This window comes from Bos indicus x Bos taurus, chromosome 25 (genome assembly GCF_003369695.1).
Source record: "Bos indicus x Bos taurus breed Angus x Brahman F1 hybrid chromosome 25, Bos_hybrid_MaternalHap_v2.0, whole genome shotgun sequence".
NCBI classification, from domain to species: domain Eukaryota; kingdom Metazoa; phylum Chordata; class Mammalia; order Artiodactyla; family Bovidae; genus Bos; species Bos indicus x Bos taurus.
The window spans coordinates 1,411,772-1,428,860 of NC_040100.1; the positions used below are offsets into that span (position 1 = coordinate 1,411,772).

A 17,089-nucleotide genomic window follows, 5' to 3' on the forward strand; every position below is an offset into this window, starting at 1 on the left:
CACACAGTCAAAGGCTTTGGCATAGTCAATAAAGCAGAAATAGATGTTTTTCTGGAACTCTCTTGCTTTTTCGATGACCCAGAGGATGTTGGCAATTTGATCTCTGGTTCCTCTGCCTTTTCTAAAACCAACTTAAACATCTGGAAGTTCACAGTTCACGTATTGCTGAAGCCTGGCTTGAAGAATTTTAAGCATTACTTTACTAGCATGTGCTGCTGCTGCTAAGTCACTTCAGTCATGTCCAACTATGTGTGACCCCACAGACAGCGTCCTACCAGGCCCTATGTCCCTGGGATTCTCCAGGCAAGAACACTGGAGTGGGTTGCCATTTCCTTCTCGTGTGAGACGAGTGCAATTGTGTGGTATTTTGAGCATTCTTTGGCATTGCCTTTCTTTGGGATTGGAATGAAAACTGACCTTTTCCAGTCCCATGGCCACTGCTGAGTTTTCCAAAATTGCTGGCATATTGAGTGCAGCACTTTCACAGCATCATCTTCCAGAATTTGAAAGAGCTCAACTGGAATTCCATCACCTCCACTAGCTTTGTTCGTAGTGGTGCTTTCTAAGGCCCACTTGACTTCACCTCCCAGGATGTCTGGCTCTAGGTGAGTGATCACACCATCATGATTATCTGGGTCTTGAAGATCTTTTTTGTACAGTTCTTCTGTGTATTCTTGCCACCTCTTCTTAATATCTTCTGCTTCTGTTAGGTCCCTACCATTTCTGTCCTTTATTGAGCCCATCTTTGCATGAAATGTTCCCTTGGTATCTCTAAGTTTCTTGAAGAGATCTCTAGTCTTTCCCATTCTGTTGTTTTCCTCTATTTCTTTGCATTGATTGCTGAGGAAGGCTTTCTTATCTCTTCTTGCTATTCTTTGGAACTCTGCATTCAAATGGGTATATCTTTCCTTTTCCCTTTTGCTTTTTGCTTCCCTTCGTCTCACAGCTATTTGTAAGGCCTCCTCAGACAGCCATTTTGCTTTTTTGCATTTCTTTTTCTTGGGAATGGTCTTGATTCCTATCTCCTGTACAATGTCACGAACCTCCGTCCATAGTTCATCAGGCACCCTGTCTATCAGAACTAGTCCCTTAAATCGATTTCTCACTTCCACTGTATAATCATAAGGAATTTGATTTAGGTCATACCTGAATGGTCTAGTGGTTTTCCCCACTTTCTTCAATTTCAGTCTGATTTTGCCAATGAGTTCATGATCTGAGCCACAGTCAGCTCCTGGTCTTGTTTTTGCTAACTGTATAGAGCTTCTCCATCTTTGGCTGCAAAGAATATAATCAATCTGATTTCGGTGTTGACCATATGGTGATGTCCATGTGTAGAGTCTTCTCTTCTGTTGTAGGAGGAGGGTGTTTGCTATGACCAGTGCGTTCTCTTGGCACAACTCTATTAGCCTTTTCCCTGCTTCCTTCCGTATTCCAAGGCCAAATTTGCCTGTTACTCCAGGTGTTTCTTGACTTCCTACTTTTGCATTCCAGTCCCCTATAATGAAAAGGACATCTTTTTTGGGTGTTAGTTCTAAAAGGTCTCGTAGGTCTTCATAGAACCGTTAACTTCAGCTTCTTCAGCATTATTGGTCGGGGCATAGACTTGGATTTCCATGATATTGAATGGTTTGCCTTGGAAACGAAGAGAGATCATTCTGTCGTTTTTGAGATTGCATCCAAGTACTACATTTCAGACTCTTTTGTTGACCATGATGGATACTCCATTTCTTCTAAGGGATTCCTGCCCACAGTAGTAGATATAATGGTCATCTGAGTTAAATTCCAGTGGTCATGTATGGATGTGAGAGTTGGATTGTGAAGAAAGATTAGCACCTAAGAATTGATGGTTTTGAACTGTGGTGTTGGAGAAGACTCTTCAGAGTCCCTTGGACTGCAAGGAGATCCAACCAGTCCATCCTAAAGGAGATGAGTCCTGGGTGTTCACTGGAAGGACTGATGCTGAGGCTGAAACTCCAGTACTTTGGCCACCTGATGTGAAGAGTTGACTCATTGGAAAAGACCCTGATGCTGGGAGGGACTGGGGGAAGGAGGTGAAGGGGACGACAGAGGATGAGATGGCTGGATGGCATCACCAACTTGATGCACATGAGTTTGGTTGAACTCTTGGAGTTGGTGATGGACAGGGAGGCCTGGCGTGATACAATTCATGGGGTCGCAAAGAGTCGGACGTGACTGAGCGACTGAACTGAACTGAGTTAAATTCACCCATTCCAGTCCATCTTAGTTCGCTGATTCCTAGAATGTCCGTGTTTACTCTTGCCATCTCCTGTTTGACCACTTCCAATTTGCCTTGATTCATGGACCTGACATTCCAGGTTCCTATGCAATATTGCTCTTTACAGCATCGAACCTCGCTTCTATCACCAATCACATCCACAAATGGGTGTTGTTTTTGCTTTGGCTCCATCCCTTCTTTCTTTCTGGAGTTATTTCTCCACTGATCTCCAGTAGCATATTGGGCACCTACCGACCTGGGGAGTTCATGTTTCAATGTCCTATCTTTTTGCCTTTTCATACTGTTCATGGGGTTCTCAAGGCAAGAACACTGAAGTGGTTTGCCATTCCCTTCTCCGGTGGACCACATTCTGTCAGACCTCTCCACCATGACCCGCCGTCTGGGGTGGCCCCTATGGTGTGACTTAGTTTCACTGAGTTAGACAAGGCTGTGGTCTGTGTGATCAGATTGGCTGGTTTTCTGTGATTGTGGTTTCAGACTGTCTGCACTCTGAGGCCTCTCTCAGCGCCTACCCTCTTACTTGGGTTTCTCTTACCTTGGACGTGGGGTATGTCCTCACGGCTGCTCCAGCAAAGCGCAGCCGCTGCTCCTGACCTTGGACGTGGGGTAGCTCCTCCCGGCCTGTGTTCTATGGTAGGTCCATTTTAAATACAGCAGTGTGTACATGTCCATCCCAAACTCTCTGGGAAGGGCTTTCGTATAGATGAACAGCTGATCTGCTGGCCACAAGGACCACCTCACTGGGGGAAGCGCAGAGCCTGGCACAGGCAGCAGAGCAGCTGTCAGAACAACAGCATCAAACAACCATAAAACAAGACTCCCCTGGTGGTTCAGCGGGAAAGAATCCACTTGCCAATGCAGGAGGCAGGAGACAGGAGTCAGATCTCTGGTCTGGGGAGATCCAGTACGCCCATGTACCACGGCTACTAAGCCTGTACTCCAGAGTCCAGGAACTGCAGTTACGAGGCCCACGTACCGTGACTCCTGAAGCCCTCTCACCCTGGAGAGCCTGCGCTCTGCAACAGGAGAAGCCACGGCGATGCGACGCCCGCGCACCACAACCAGAGAAAAAGCCCGAGCAGCGGCCAAGACCCAGCAAAGCCAAAAACTAATTAATAAAAATAATAAATTTAACCAAGGAGGTAAAGGAACTATATACTCAAAAATATAAGACTCCGATAGAAACTGAATACGATGTAAACAAAGGGAAAGACATTCTGTGTTCCTGGATTGGAAGAACACTGTCAAACTGCGCGTGCTTTCCAAAGCGAGCTACAGATTCAAAGCAGACTCAACCAACAGTCCATGGATATGTGTGATGAAAACAGAAAAGACAGACTCTGAAGCTTCTGCACAGCAAGGGAACAGAAGGAAGGGCGACCTACAGAATGGGAGACAGGGTGTGTAAACGATGTACCAGGTAAGGAGCTGCTATCCGACATACATAAGGAACTCACAAAGTTGAATATATATATATTAAAAAATACCAATTTAAAAATGGTGAGAGGATCTGAACAGACGTCCCTCCAAAGAAGAATAAAAATGGCCAAGAGAAAAGATGCTCTGTGTCACTGGCTGTCAGGGAGATGCAAAGCACAAGCAGTGAGGGTCCCCTCGCGCCTGTTACGGGGCGTGTCGCCAAAACGCAGCAGCCGTGAGTGTGCAAGAATGTGTCCTGCGCTGCCGTGGGGGGCGGGGCAGGTGCAAACAGCACAGGGGTCCTCAGGAAGCCAAAAGCAGCATGGGGCCACCGCCCACCACCCTGGCCTCAGCCGTCGGGTCCCTGCGGCCAGGGAGGCGGCCCGGGCGCGCGTGGTCTCCTCCCCGAGCGCCTCCTCCCTCCCCGCCGCTTCTCTTTAGCTCTTGCTCATCCTGGAATTCTGTCTCAAGATTGTCCAGTTTGTTTCAGCTGCGCTTTTTACAGGAGTCAGCTCAAGCTCCTTGTGTAAGGGGAGCACCAAACATGTACTTTCACAAGTAAGAGAAAGCCTGGACCTGGTACAACCTAGGGTTCAAAAGCTGCTGTTCCTCCAGGCCGGGAGGTGATAACAGAAACACGGAGGTAAGCCCTGGCCTGAGTCACGGGAGGAGCAGCGCCATGTCCACCTTTTCCTAAGCTGGAGCCAGGATTTAACTGCTACGTTATGAAACTGGGATTTTCCACAGACCTCCATGCAGCCCACAGCACCGTAATCTGCTTAATTAAATAAATTGGAAACACAACTCAGGCTAATATTTCAAATCAAGGTGGCGTGAGCTGCATGTTTATAGCTCTGTTGACAGAAGAGGACTCACGACATATGCCACCAACTTCTGCAGCCACTTTATTAAACAGAATAAACAGAAGCCGTGCAAGACAGCAGCAGACATGGGCTGCTGGGATCCTCCCAATCTCAACACTTCCGCGCGTTGCACTGAGATGTTTTTGCCAGAATCAAAACACGTTTCCCATTAGAACTGGCTGATTAAGCTAAATGGGTGAAGTGGGATGGCTCTGTACGAAGTGGATGTGTTTTCAAATTTCCTGTGCTCACATCCATGCTTCCCACTCCTCCCCAGTGAGTAAAAGCCAGGGAAGTGCCCTGTCCCCCGCACCTGTGGGTGGGTGCCTGGCCGGGCCCCGTGGAGCAGGCGTGGCGGCTCTCACGTCGGCAGCAGGGTCCTCGGGGTCCCAGAACAGAGGCACTAAGACAGATGGCCAACAACTGCAGCCAGCGTCCAATCCAGCCCCCTCCTGGCTCTGTCAATAAAGTTTCATTAACACAGAGCCTCACCCACCATCTACCGAGGGCCCCCGAGCTGAGCATCAAGACCACATGGTCACACAGCCCACAGGCCTTCCTGTGGGTCTTTCATGGACACAGCCTGCTGAGAAGAAAGAGGAGCTTGGGGGTGAGCAGCGGGCCAGAGAAAGGCCAAGGAGAAGCAGAGGGCAGAGGAAGGTGAGAGAGGACAGGGAGGGGCGAAGGCAGAAGGAGACGGAGCCAAGACGGAACAGAAAGAAGCAAAGGAGGAGAGGGGAGACGCCGGAAGAGAAGAGCGAGGAGGGGAGGGCAGGGAAAGGGAGCCCCACCTGCCAGCAGGCCTGCCAGACCCCAGGCACCCCCAGCCCCAGACCAGCTCTCGCTCCGTGCACACCATGAGGCCCGGTGCGCTGTGGGACTGTGCTCTCTGCAGGCACCGCTGCTCCCTGCAGTTCCTGAGACAGTGGGCAGGACGGGGCTCCTTCCCCATGAAGCCCCAACAGCGTGCACAGCAGGCAGGGCAGGGCTCCTTCCCCAACAGTGCCCACAGCGGGCAGGACGGGGCTCCTCCCCACTAGCACCCCAACAGTGCGCACAGCTCAGTGCTGAGTGATGGAGGGCTTGCCCGGAGGCTGCGAACAGCCACTAACCAACAGGCTCTGTAAAGTTAAGTCACTCTCTACCGTCTGTCTGCATGTGATGCCAACTAATAAACGTCTGGCAACAGCTTGAAGCAGCTTCTACAGTCTCCAAGTGTGGCCAGCTTTCGAGCTTCAGAGACATGAGATGTTACTGTTACTAAAACAAGAACAGGACAGCGGCAAGGAGGATCCCAGCCCAGCCTGCAGTCCCGGGCCGTGTGGGGCCGCTGGGCTGGGGTGGGGTGGGGGGGGGGGGGGGTCGGGGGTCAGTCAGACACCGTGGGGCCGCCCCCTTCCGAGGGGCCACGGGTGCGGACACACAGGGGACGGCTCCGGCCTGTCCTGCCGGGGGCCTGGCGCCCAGGGGCTCCTACCGGGCGGGCTCCGGGGCCCATAGAGGTGGTGCCGGCAGAGATCAGCGGACGGCCAGGGCAGTGGGGGGAGAGCAGGGAGGAGAAGCCTCTGAGATACGGAGGAAGAGCTGAGCAGGAGGAGCGCCCAGGTTCAGCAGAAGCCCGTCCGGTCCCCGCCCCCCCCCCGCCCCCCCCCGCCCCCCCCACCCCCCGCCGTCCAGGCCCTGCCCAGGCCCCTAGGCACAGCCCCTGTCCCGCCCCCGTCCTGCCAACCCGGAGCAGGGCGCTGGCTCCGTCTGCTGCCCCCTGGTGGCGCCGGGGGCAAACGGCTCTCGGCAGGGCGGGCCCAGTCCTGACTCCCACCACGGAGGCAGCCTCCCTCCACCTGCCCGGGACGCCACGCGGCAGCCCCTCTGAGCCTGATCCTCTCCAGGGACAGCAGCTCAAGCCCAGGCGGCGCTCTTGTGGGGACTCCGGGGCTCTGTGCCCTGCAGGGTCTGCAGCGCAGGACACACGGAAGGTGAGCCCGCCCCCACCGACAGCCTTGCTGGGAGGCCGGGGACTGGTGGGGACCGGCAGAGCCCGTGTCCAGAACACATGGCGGGTCCCGGGAGCGCCAAGCCTCATAGGTGGGGACGTCCGTCCTCACGCAGCCCTGGGGTCAGCGTGACCTGGGCAGAGGGCAGGAGGCCGTCCACATCTGCATCCGGAGAGCACAGGGCTGGGCTGGGAGCCTGACGTGGACAGGGTGGGGTGCTGCCGTGGCCGGGAAGCCAGTCCCCTGCCCCTCGTCTGCCCGGGGCCGCCAGCCCACACCTGGACTGGCTGCATGGGCTCCCGCGGTGACGACAATGACAGGGAATCAGGTGCTGACGCGGGTGCGCTGTGACACCCGCCACCCCCTGAGCTCCCGGAGGGCCAAGCCAGAGGGGGAGGTGGAGGGGCCGCCTGTGGCCCTGCTGACCACAGGAAGGGCGGGGGCAGGGCCTTCTCTGCCCAAAGCCGGCAGCCTCAGGGGCCCCGGGGGAGTCGGGGCTCACGGGGAAGGGGCTGAGAGGTGGCGGGGTGTCCCCCGGCCTGGGGCTGTGAGGACAAGGTGAGGCGGTGACCACGCTGCCAACGTGCTCTGAGGGCAGGGACAGCCCCAGCACCGACACGGGGAGCCAGACAGACGGCCATGAGGTGCAGCGCTGCCAGCTCCGCGGCGACCTGACCGAGTGTGCGTGGGGCACAGCAGGGCTCGGAGTACAGAAAGCTGGGGACTCGGGTGCGGCCCCCCCGTGCGTGGCTCTTGGTCAGCATTGTGGGGGCACAGCCAGGGACTCGGGTGCAGCCCCCCATGTGTGGCTCTTGGTCAGCGTTGTGGGTGCGGCCCCCCACTGTGGCTCTTGGTCAGTGTCTCAGGGGCACGGCCGGGGACTCGGGTGCGGCCCCCCGTGCGTGGCTCTTGGTCAGCGTCTGGGGCATGGCCCCCCGCCCCCAGCACTCACCTCCACCTCCGAGCTGTGCGCTTGCACCTTCTGCATCATGTCCTCGGCCTCGCGCATGCGGCGGGTCAGCTGGGGCGAGTGCTCAGCCGGGGTCAGCTCGCTATCGTACGAGCCCAGGATGGCCCGCATGCCGTCGCGCTCCTGTGGGCAAGAGGGTGGAGGTCAGGCCGGGGGCAAGACAGAGCAGCGCAGGGGTCACAGGGTCAAGTCCGGGAGCAGGCTGCCAGGCTCCTCAAAGACTGCGAGCTGAACCGAGCCCGGCAGAGGACCGAGGCCGGGCCAGGCCCTGGCCACTCTGAACCCCGGCGGAGCTCAGCCTGCGGCAGCAGGTCCACCTGCCATCCTCAGGTGGGGCACACGCCGACCACCCAGCCTCGGGCGGCACCGTCGGGTCTGTAACGCTCAGAGACTCACAGGAGAGGGGTAGAGGGCGCCCCTTCCCCCGGAGCTTGTGGGACGCGAGAGGCCACAGTTCAAGGTATCAACGTGCCCCAGCCACGCCTGGCAGCCCTCCCTGTGTCTGGGACAAAAGACGGAGCCTGGTAAAGATGCAGCTCAGGTCTCGTGGGACACGCTGATCACACGGCCCCAAGACCACCCCTAAAAGCCAACAGGAGTCACGTCACCGCTCAGTGACGGGAAGGCCGACAGCCCGAGCCAGGAGGCCAGGGCCTGGGGCAGACGGGCACTGCGCCCAAGCCGGACAGGAGGGCCTTCCTGAGACGCTGGTGACCGGGGTCCCAGGGAGTCCTGGAGACCGCGGGGCACCCCGCGTCCACGAGTGGAGCCGCTCTGGCTCCAGGAAAGGAGGTCTCCGCCCCACGGAGGGCCTGACGCTGGGGCGAGTGTGGAGGGGGGACCTCTTCCTGAGCAGGAGCTGGGCACGGGCACCTAGCCTCCTCCCGCCCCATGCCCCCAGCCGTCGCCAACGAGGCCCACGTGGGCGACATAAGTAAAGAGAATCAGCTCCCTGCACTCAGCAGGCTCATGGGACACCGCTGCACAACGCTCCCGCCTGCTGTGAAAGGTCCCTAGAGCTCCAGCAGGTCTGGGTGGGGCCCGAGAGCCGGTGTTTCTGGCGGGTGAAGCCACAGTGTGCCGGCCGCGCTGGGGAGCAGGACGCACAGCCGGGCGGCCTCCGCCTGAGCCAGCAGAACCTGGGAGGATGTGCCCGTGAGACCACGTCCAAGTCCCAGCTCTGCTCCTCGGCCCCAAGCCTCTGTCCTCATCAGCGGCTCTCACAGGCTGCCCGGGATGACCAACACTGTCCTGGACCAAGCGCCCAGCCGCGGCCCTGGGGCCCGTGAGGCTCACAAAGACAGCAGCGATCCCATCCACACGGGCAGACAGACCCGTGTTCACGGGTGCGGCGTCCCTGAGGCCATGCCGGGTGCAGCCGCTGGGGAGGGTCAGGCAACCTCGCTCCACACTCTGCTGGTGCCCCTGCAGCCCCCATGCCCTCCAGGGCAGCGACCAGGCGAGCTGCAGGGCCAGCCCACACTGGCCCCGGCCCCGAGGCACGTTCTCAGACCTGGAACAGACTGGGGGGCAAGGCCACAGGCGCTCTGCCCACGTCGTCTTAACTGGTGCTTCCGCGAGTGGAGACCCGCCTGCCCAGGACAGACGCGCCCCGATGCTCCTGCACCCTGAGCGCCGCGCAGCCCCCCGGCCAGCCTGGGCCGCTCCTCAGGTGAGACTGGAGACGGTGGGCGCTCACCTCCACGCTGCCTTCCTCGGGGCCCACGGGTCCTCGCCCGCTGAGCTCAGCGGTCTCGGGAGCCTCCAGCTGGGCCATCACCCCGGCACAGACTTCATCATTAGGTGATGACAAAAAATTCAATAAGTGAGAAATTAAAGTTACAAATCCAACTGGAACCGGTCACACACCCGTGGAAAATTTGTTTCCAACAGGACGGTTTATCGAGTGTCATAATTTTATTGAAATCCTATATCTTCCCATCGACTTTTATGGTTCCGAGCTGGTTACAGAGTCATCATCACAGAGCGGTGGGGCACGTGGGGGCCAGGGCCGGGAGGGCTTTCCTTTCATAAACAAGCGGTAATCGTCGCCTTTATTGACCAGTAAATCTCCACAACGCCGCCTCTCGCCACAGTTCTCTTCTGTTACGTCTCCAGGCTATCAAAGAAGAAGACTCAAAATTGAAAGTTTGCTGTTTGTACCTTTTACAGAAACTGTTTTGTCATTAGTCACGAAGTCAGGAGAACTGTGCTGGCTTGATCCGATAATGACTTTTTAACGACTGAGTCCACGTGCGGTAAAGCGCTCTGGTTTCCACTTGAACAAGTGCGGCCATTCACTCCTGAACACACAGGTCAGCACAGGGGCCAGGCGGACCCTCCGGGTGCAGAAGAGACTGGCCCCTGCGGGGCGCCTCTCTCTGGAGACCCACAATCCTGGGTGTCCTCGCCACCCTGCTGGTCACGTGATCAGTGCGCCCCAATCTTGTGGGAGAGACAAGCTGAGGGTGCGGGGGAGGGGCAGGGATGGACGAGGCCCCCACACCCCAGGCCAGGCCTGCTGCGCCCACAGAGGCTGGGAGAGCGGAGGCCACGTCCAGCCGCAAAGGCAGGGGCCGCGACCCTGTTCCGCCCTCAGCCTCGGAGCTCCAGGCTGAGAGGGAACAGCTGGTCCTGATGGCCCCACACTCCTAATAGACACGGTGGTTCGGGTAACATGGCCTCATGTTACCTCGGGTCTCAAAAACCAGACAACTTGCTGGGGGGTGAGCAGGCCTGGCTGGGCGGGACAGAGGGAGAAGGCCCTGGGCGAACAGGCAGAGGGTCTGCACACATCCTGTGGACCGCACCGTGTGTGCAATGCTCTGCGGCTGCGACTCCTGCGTCCATCGGGGTCCACACCCATGGAGACCCGGGGACGAGGTTGAGGCAACTCCACGTAGGCCGCTCAGAGGCCAGCCTTGCAGCCCCAGACCGGCCGTGGAGGACGCCAGGGCACACGGCTCAGACGGCAAAGGAGGTGAGGCCAGCCGACAGCGTCCGAGGACAGTGCGCTTCTGAACAGAGGCGATGAGCGTCAACAGCGAGGGACGGCCACAGGGCGCTGCCCACCGAGTCTGCACCCAGCAAGAAGGTCCTCCAAAAGTAAGTTTAATAAAAACATTTCCAAACCAAGAAAAACTCAGACAATTCCTCAGCACACAGCCGCACCGAGGGGAAACGCTAAAGGACCGCCTTCCGGAAGAAGGAGAAGGGCCCCTCGGACGCGTGGAGATGCTGGTGGTAACAGATGCATATAAACGCAGCCACAGTGGAAACTGCTAAGTATTTTGAACTAAATAGGAAAAATACAATATATCAATGCTGAACTCTGCATCTAAATTTACATCCTTAAATGAATGTATTAGAAGAGAAAGATAAAACCAATCAACTACACATATGACTGAGAAAGTCTGAACAAGAAAAACAAAGTGACAGTAAATATAAAAATAGAAATTAATGAAATAGAATACACAGAGCACCGAGTCAATAATACCAAAAGCTGGTTCATCCAAATGATTAATAAAAGTGATGAGCCTTGATGAGATACTCCAAGAGAGAGATTAAATAACCAAATAATGAGGCAGAAAAGGAAGACATAACTACAGACCACAGAAATATTTTAAAATCTAACAAGATACACTGAACTTCACACAAATTTTAAATTTTAGATAAAATAGACAATCCTTTTTTTTTCCCTAAAGGCTTATCACCACTGAATCAAGAATAAAAAGAAAATCTGAATACTTCCAAAGCTATTAAAAGAAATCAAAGCCCCAGTACAGAATTTTCCCAACAAAAACTCCAGGTCTGGATGCCTTTCTTGGTGAACTCCACTAAACTTTAAAGAAAGAAATACCACCAATCTCACACAAACTCTTACAAAGAAGGGAAAGAACCTTCTAACGCATTTTATAAAGCCAGAAAAACCATGACACCAAAACCTGCTAAGGAAACTTTGTAAGAAATAAAAACTGTCAAGATCTCTCCTAAACACAGAAGCAAAATCCCTGAACTGCTTATTAGCAAAACAAATAAAGCATTACTTGCAAAGGACAGTCCACAGACAAGTTTGTTTAATTCCTGGAATGCAGTTTTGCTTTAACATTTGAAAACCAATTAATTAAATTCTCCAAATTAACAGAATAAAGAAAAAAACCATGATCGGCTCAATATATGCAGTAAAAGCATCTGATTAAAATTCAACAGCTATTCAGGATTAAAACATTAGGATGGAGAAGCCCCCTCAGAGACGAGGAGGAAAGGGGACCCCCTGTGGGCTGACACATTCCCACACTAAGTCTGCGGCTATGATGGGGGCGGGCGGGGAAGGGACTGAAACAGAAGCAGAGTTACTGACGTTCCCGCTCCAACCAGCACCGGGCATCCTGAGCAGCGGAGTGAGGCGTGAAAATCAGGAGGAAACGAAAAGCTACTAACAGTCACTGACACATCGTGAAGGTGGAAAGCCCAAGAAAATTTACTATAAATGATTAAAACGAGGGAGCTCAGTCACGCTGCCGGATCAAAGTCAACACCCAATGTTCAGTTACATTTCTACATGCCGGCAAAAGGGGTTCCAAGAGGGAATCCTGGAAAAGATGCCATTTATAACATCTTCGTTAAAAAAAAACAAAAAACCTACGAGATGAGATGTCTACCCAGAAAACTCTGCAAACACTACTGAGAGAAATTAATGACCTAAAAACGTGGAGACAAATAAACAGGTTCATGGATCAGAAGATTTAACGCTATAAAGATGTTACTTAATCGCTGTACCCCTAGTAAAACCTCGGCAGGTTTATCGGTGGAGGCTGACAGGCCGAGATCTAAGCTCGACGTGGAGATGGGGAGGGTGGTAGTCGGCCCGGGCAGTTGGCTGGCGAGGAGGGCGGGCTCCCTACCAGACCGCAGTCCCAGGGATTACAGCAGCGTGGTTCCCGCGCGAGAGACGGGCAGGGACAGCCCTGCACAGAGGGGCGATTAGATTCACATAAGGAGCCCGAAAGGCCAATCTTCTCAATAAATGCTGTCGAGTCAACTGAATATTCCTGTGGGCAGAAAACCAAGCTTGCCAAATACGGTGAAGCCTTGTGTTGTGAAGTTATGTGTGAAAAAGCAAAGTGTTAAAGAAAATAGTATGGAAAGACGCCTCAGTGTCTCGGGGCAGCAGAGCTTCCTTAAACAGAGAATCCACAAAAAGCGGTAACTGTCAAGGAACCTTCACATTCGCGAGAGTACACCTTGTCAAGATTAAGAGCTCTGCTAAGTTAGAGGGAAAGCCTAGGAGAAGACATTTGCAAACAAATACTTGATAAAAGGCTAGGATGCAGAATATACAAAGAATTCTTACAAATCAGGAAGAAAAAGGCCAGAAAGAGAAAAAACGGAGGGCAGTGAATCTGGAGGGGGCTTCACCAAAGTGGATCTCCAAACGGCCCATCAGCACAGGAGGGGCGTCCCCGCTCAGCCTGCCCTGGGAGGCACAACAGGCTGCAAACACGGGAGGCGCTGGCCCTCCGGGAACGGCAGGGTGTGAGGCAGCGTGGACGACGCGAAGTGTGAGCAAGACCGAAGCCACCGGAATGCCGGTGCCCTGCCGCAGGCTGCAGCCGTCACAGCCCCCCGGCCAGCTGTGTGACCCCAACTGCACAGGTGAGCACGTGATGGAGCCTCCCAGGGACGTGCAGACAGAACTTGTGCGTGTGTGTGACTGCGAGACAAGTGAAAAGACGTCACGGCGGCATCAGTCACCATCGCCGAGAAAGCAACCCGAGCACCCGTCAACAGGAGGAGGAAAAGCTCTAGGGTGGCACATTCATGACACAGAAACGAACCTGAGCAGCAGAAAGCAGCACAAGCGGGCACCCGCTGCACAGCACACTTATACAAAGTTCCAGACCCGCGGAGGCCATGCTCCCCGAGCAGCACGCGCTGATAGAAAGCTGATAGAAGTATTAAAAATACAAGATCCTGTGAAATTTCAGAAGCAAGGTTCTGGCTGTACAGTCACACTCACACACAGCTTCTCGGAAAAAAACCCCAGCCCACGACCAACTCCCCACCCATGCCTGCTGAGCAGGAAGAACTCGCACGGAGGCCAAGGTGTCCCACGGCCGAAGGCACGGCACGGCAGAGGGCCGGCCGCAGGGGACGCGGACTTTCAGCCAGGCTCCCGGGAGTCACGCCGCTCAGTGAAGGAGGGCCGGGAGGGGAAGGCCTGCATGTCTGGAGTAGGGAGGAAGACACCGGAGACCAGACGAGGTGCTGTGGGAGCCGTGATTATCATGATGAGAGCGGGGCCGGGAGGAAGCACGGAGCAGAAGCCGACCGCCACCTCCCTGAACTGAGCCAGGGCCGGCCCACACCCACCGGGCTCTGGGAAAGGGCTGGCACTTCTTGCCTGAGGTCCCCAGGTCTTCCTCCCGAGAAAATCCAACTCCCGGGGCCTGAGGTCATCTGGACGGTGCTAGCCCTGGCATTCCCTGGGGAGCCAAGGATCCAGTCCCGACCCTCCAGGCCGCCGTGGCCAAGAGGGAGGGCCCGGAACAGCAGGCAGGGAGATGGCCGTGGGCACCCCCCGCCCCGCCCCTGCAGCAGGGGTCACACCTCAGGACCCGCACAGGAGACGCCCCCAGAGACGCGGCTCAACCCAGGCTGGAGGGAAAAAAGGCTCTCATGGCCATATTTTCAGAGAAGTTGAAACTCAGCAACTCCAGTTACCTGGGTGAAAAGGCTGTCTAGTGGATGACGAGTGGATCAGAGGGTAATTTTAACAGAAGGCAGTCCTACTCACTCCCTGGAGTAGCCTGAATAAATGAAGCAGTGAGTCCCGAATGAAGCATCCCCTCGTGCGTGTCTCGCCGGCCTCTCCCTACCGCCAAGGCTCACGCAGTACACGCGCTGCCCAACACGCTTCTCCAGGACAGGCTGGAGGAGCCGGGCTTCACAAGAGGCAGCGGAACCCCTTTAAAAGTGGCAAAAACTATTCATCTGTGCTTGATGGAAATGGTTCCTAAACAAGTAAGACATCGCCCTGGTCACAGCAAATGGAGGACACGCGTTTTTAACCTTCCCTAATGGGCTGGTTCGCTGGAATGAGCTCTGATGTCCATGACCTCACAGCTGGGCTCCAGGGCAGCTGGAGCAGGCAGACCCTGACCTTGGCGCTCAGCAGCTTCCCGGGCCTCTGCCATCCAGGGCCGGAGTGTGTTCCTCCCTGGCTCTCCAGCCCGCCCCCAAGGTGCCTCTCCTTCTTCACTGCTGTGTCCATCAGCCTCATTCCACGACAGTCTTATCGCTCACAGTTCATCAGATGCAGAGCAGGCCCCTGGAGGCGAGGGCTGCCAGACTAGAAAGGCAGCTCTGACCCCCAGGTTCAGCGTGCGTGCAGCCTGGCGGCAGCTCCAAGTCCGCTCACAGGCCCCCCTCCGGGAAGGACTGTGGTCCCGGTTTCACGGCGCCGCCGGGCACAGCCACCTGAGGTCAGAGTCACTGTCCGGGGCCCCCCCGCCCAAGCCCACAGGAGCCGGTGGGTCGCAGGGGAAGGGACGAGCCTTGGTTCATCTGTGAGTCTCCGTACTTCTCACCAGCGGCCGTGTTCCTGCAGCTTCAACCTCCTGATGAAAAGCTCCACAGCACCTACTGGAGGCGGGAGAGGGCGACCTCCCGGAGCCCCCGACCCAGATTTCACACTGCTCTCTGGCCAAGTCCATTCATTATGTCAGCCAGATCACGCCTCCCCGGCACCCACCCTGACCGGCTTGCAGCTTCCCAGAGCAGGGCCTCAGCGCAGGGACCCCTCATGGGAGGACGGGGCCAGGGCCGCCAGCACCGCCCCGCCGGGCCCCAGCCAGGGAGGGGGCTGTGGCCCCCCCAAGCCCGCGCAGCACTGCACACCACGCAGAGGCCACCCGCCTCAGCTTAGGTGGAACTGACAGGCTGGAGAGTGAGGCCAGGTGAGGCAGGCACAGGCCACCTCGTGGGCCAGGCCAGCTGGGCCACAGGGGGACGGCCCACCTGCTCCACCCGCCGCTTCCTTCCCCGCGGAATGGAGGCCGGGCCACAGGGCCCGGGGCGCAGCCGCCCACCCCTGCACGATGCCCGGAGCCTTGGGGGCGGGTCAGAGGGCCCGGGGCACGGCCGCCCAACCCTGCACGATGCCCCGAGCCTTGGGGGCGGGGACACAGGCGGCTGGGGCTCTCACCTCGCCTCACCCCGCGTCCCTCTCCACTGGCCCCCGCGCGGCCTGCAGTGCAGTGACACTTGGTGACTCCTGCTCAAGGGAGAGCTGGGTGCGAGACACGGCCTGCGTCCAGAACACCCACAGGTGCCAGGCCCCCTCCCAGAAGAGGGCCCCAGCTGACTGAGGATAAGAACCTGCCCGGGTCACTAGCGACAGGGCGGAGCTCGGAGCCCAGGGCTGCAGGAAGCGGGAGGCTGAGCCCAGCAGTGGGGCCGAGGCGGGATGGCGTCCTGAGGGCATCACTGCCCAGCACAGCCCCGAGCTCAGGACCGGCTGCTCTGGGCAGTGACCCCGCCGCTCCAGCGCTCACTGCGCTCATGGAACGACCCAAACGGCTCACGGTGATTTAAAACGAGAACTTCTCAACATGGAGACCAAGCGCCTGACAGGGAGCCCCACCCTAAGTGCTCTGCAGGCCGAGCAGAAGCTGCGAGCTGCCTCCATCCCAGGTTTTGACGCGAGGCAGCCTCATGGAGGGCTCAAGTCCAGGCTCGTGGACGCCCCGGCAGGGTCAGGCTGCCCGACTCCTGAAGGGGCTGCGCCGGGTCTCAGCTGTCACACAGGACACATACAGGACAGCACGTGGGGTCCTGGTGGCTCAGACGGTAAAGAACCCGCCTGCAGTTCAGGAGACCGGGTTTGATCCCTGAGTCAGGGAGATCCCCTGGAGAAGGGAATGGCAATAGTCTTGCCTGGAGAATCCCACGGACGGAGGAGCCTGGTGGGCTACAGTCCGCGGGGTCACAAGGAGTCAGGATATGACTGAGCGATGCTCCCTTTCCCTTGCTTTCGTCTGGGATCCTGGTTCCTGGACCAGGTTCGAACCTGGGCCCCTGCACTGAGAGCGCGGTCTTGGCCGCTGGCCCGGGGAGTCCTCCGCCGGCTTTCTAACGGGTGTTTGTTTATACACCGTCCGGCACTGAGCGCGCGTCTCTCTCAAGCGCGCGGTTTGCAGATATCCTCTCAGTCTGTCTTTCCATCTCTTAACAGGGTTTTCCACAGAGGCGAAGTTTGTAGTCTAACTTACTAAATCTCCCTTCCACAGACTGCATTTTGGTGCCAAGTCTAAGAACTCTTTGCCTACGTTCTACATTTAAGTCTGTGATTAACCTGGAGTTAATTTTTGTACAAAAGGTTCACTTTTTTGCTTTATGAATGTCTAAGTGCTGCAGCACGATTTATGGAAAAGGTGATCTTTCTCCCACCCAACTGCTTTTGCAGTTTGCTTGGTTAACCCAAAGCAAGCAGACAAAGGAATTAATAAAGACAAGAGGAGAAATAAGTTAAATGGGAGGTGGGAAATAAGAGAGAAAATCGGCTGAGCCAAATGCTGGATCTTTG

General features: G+C 56.4%; 1 protein-coding gene across 3 annotated transcripts in view; it reads right to left on the minus strand.

Moving 5' to 3' along the window:
- MAD1L1 (mitotic arrest deficient 1 like 1) overlaps window positions 1-17,089 on the minus strand; it is a 245,331-nt gene that overhangs the window by 95,474 nt on the left and 132,768 nt on the right. For all 3 annotated transcript variants that reach the window (XM_027527258.1, XM_027527259.1, XM_027527257.1), the window contains one exon: window positions 7,486-7,626. In XM_027527258.1, coding sequence (XP_027383059.1) covers window positions 7,486-7,626 — 141 coding nt within the window. The remainder of the gene's footprint in view (window positions 1-7,485; window positions 7,627-17,089) is intronic.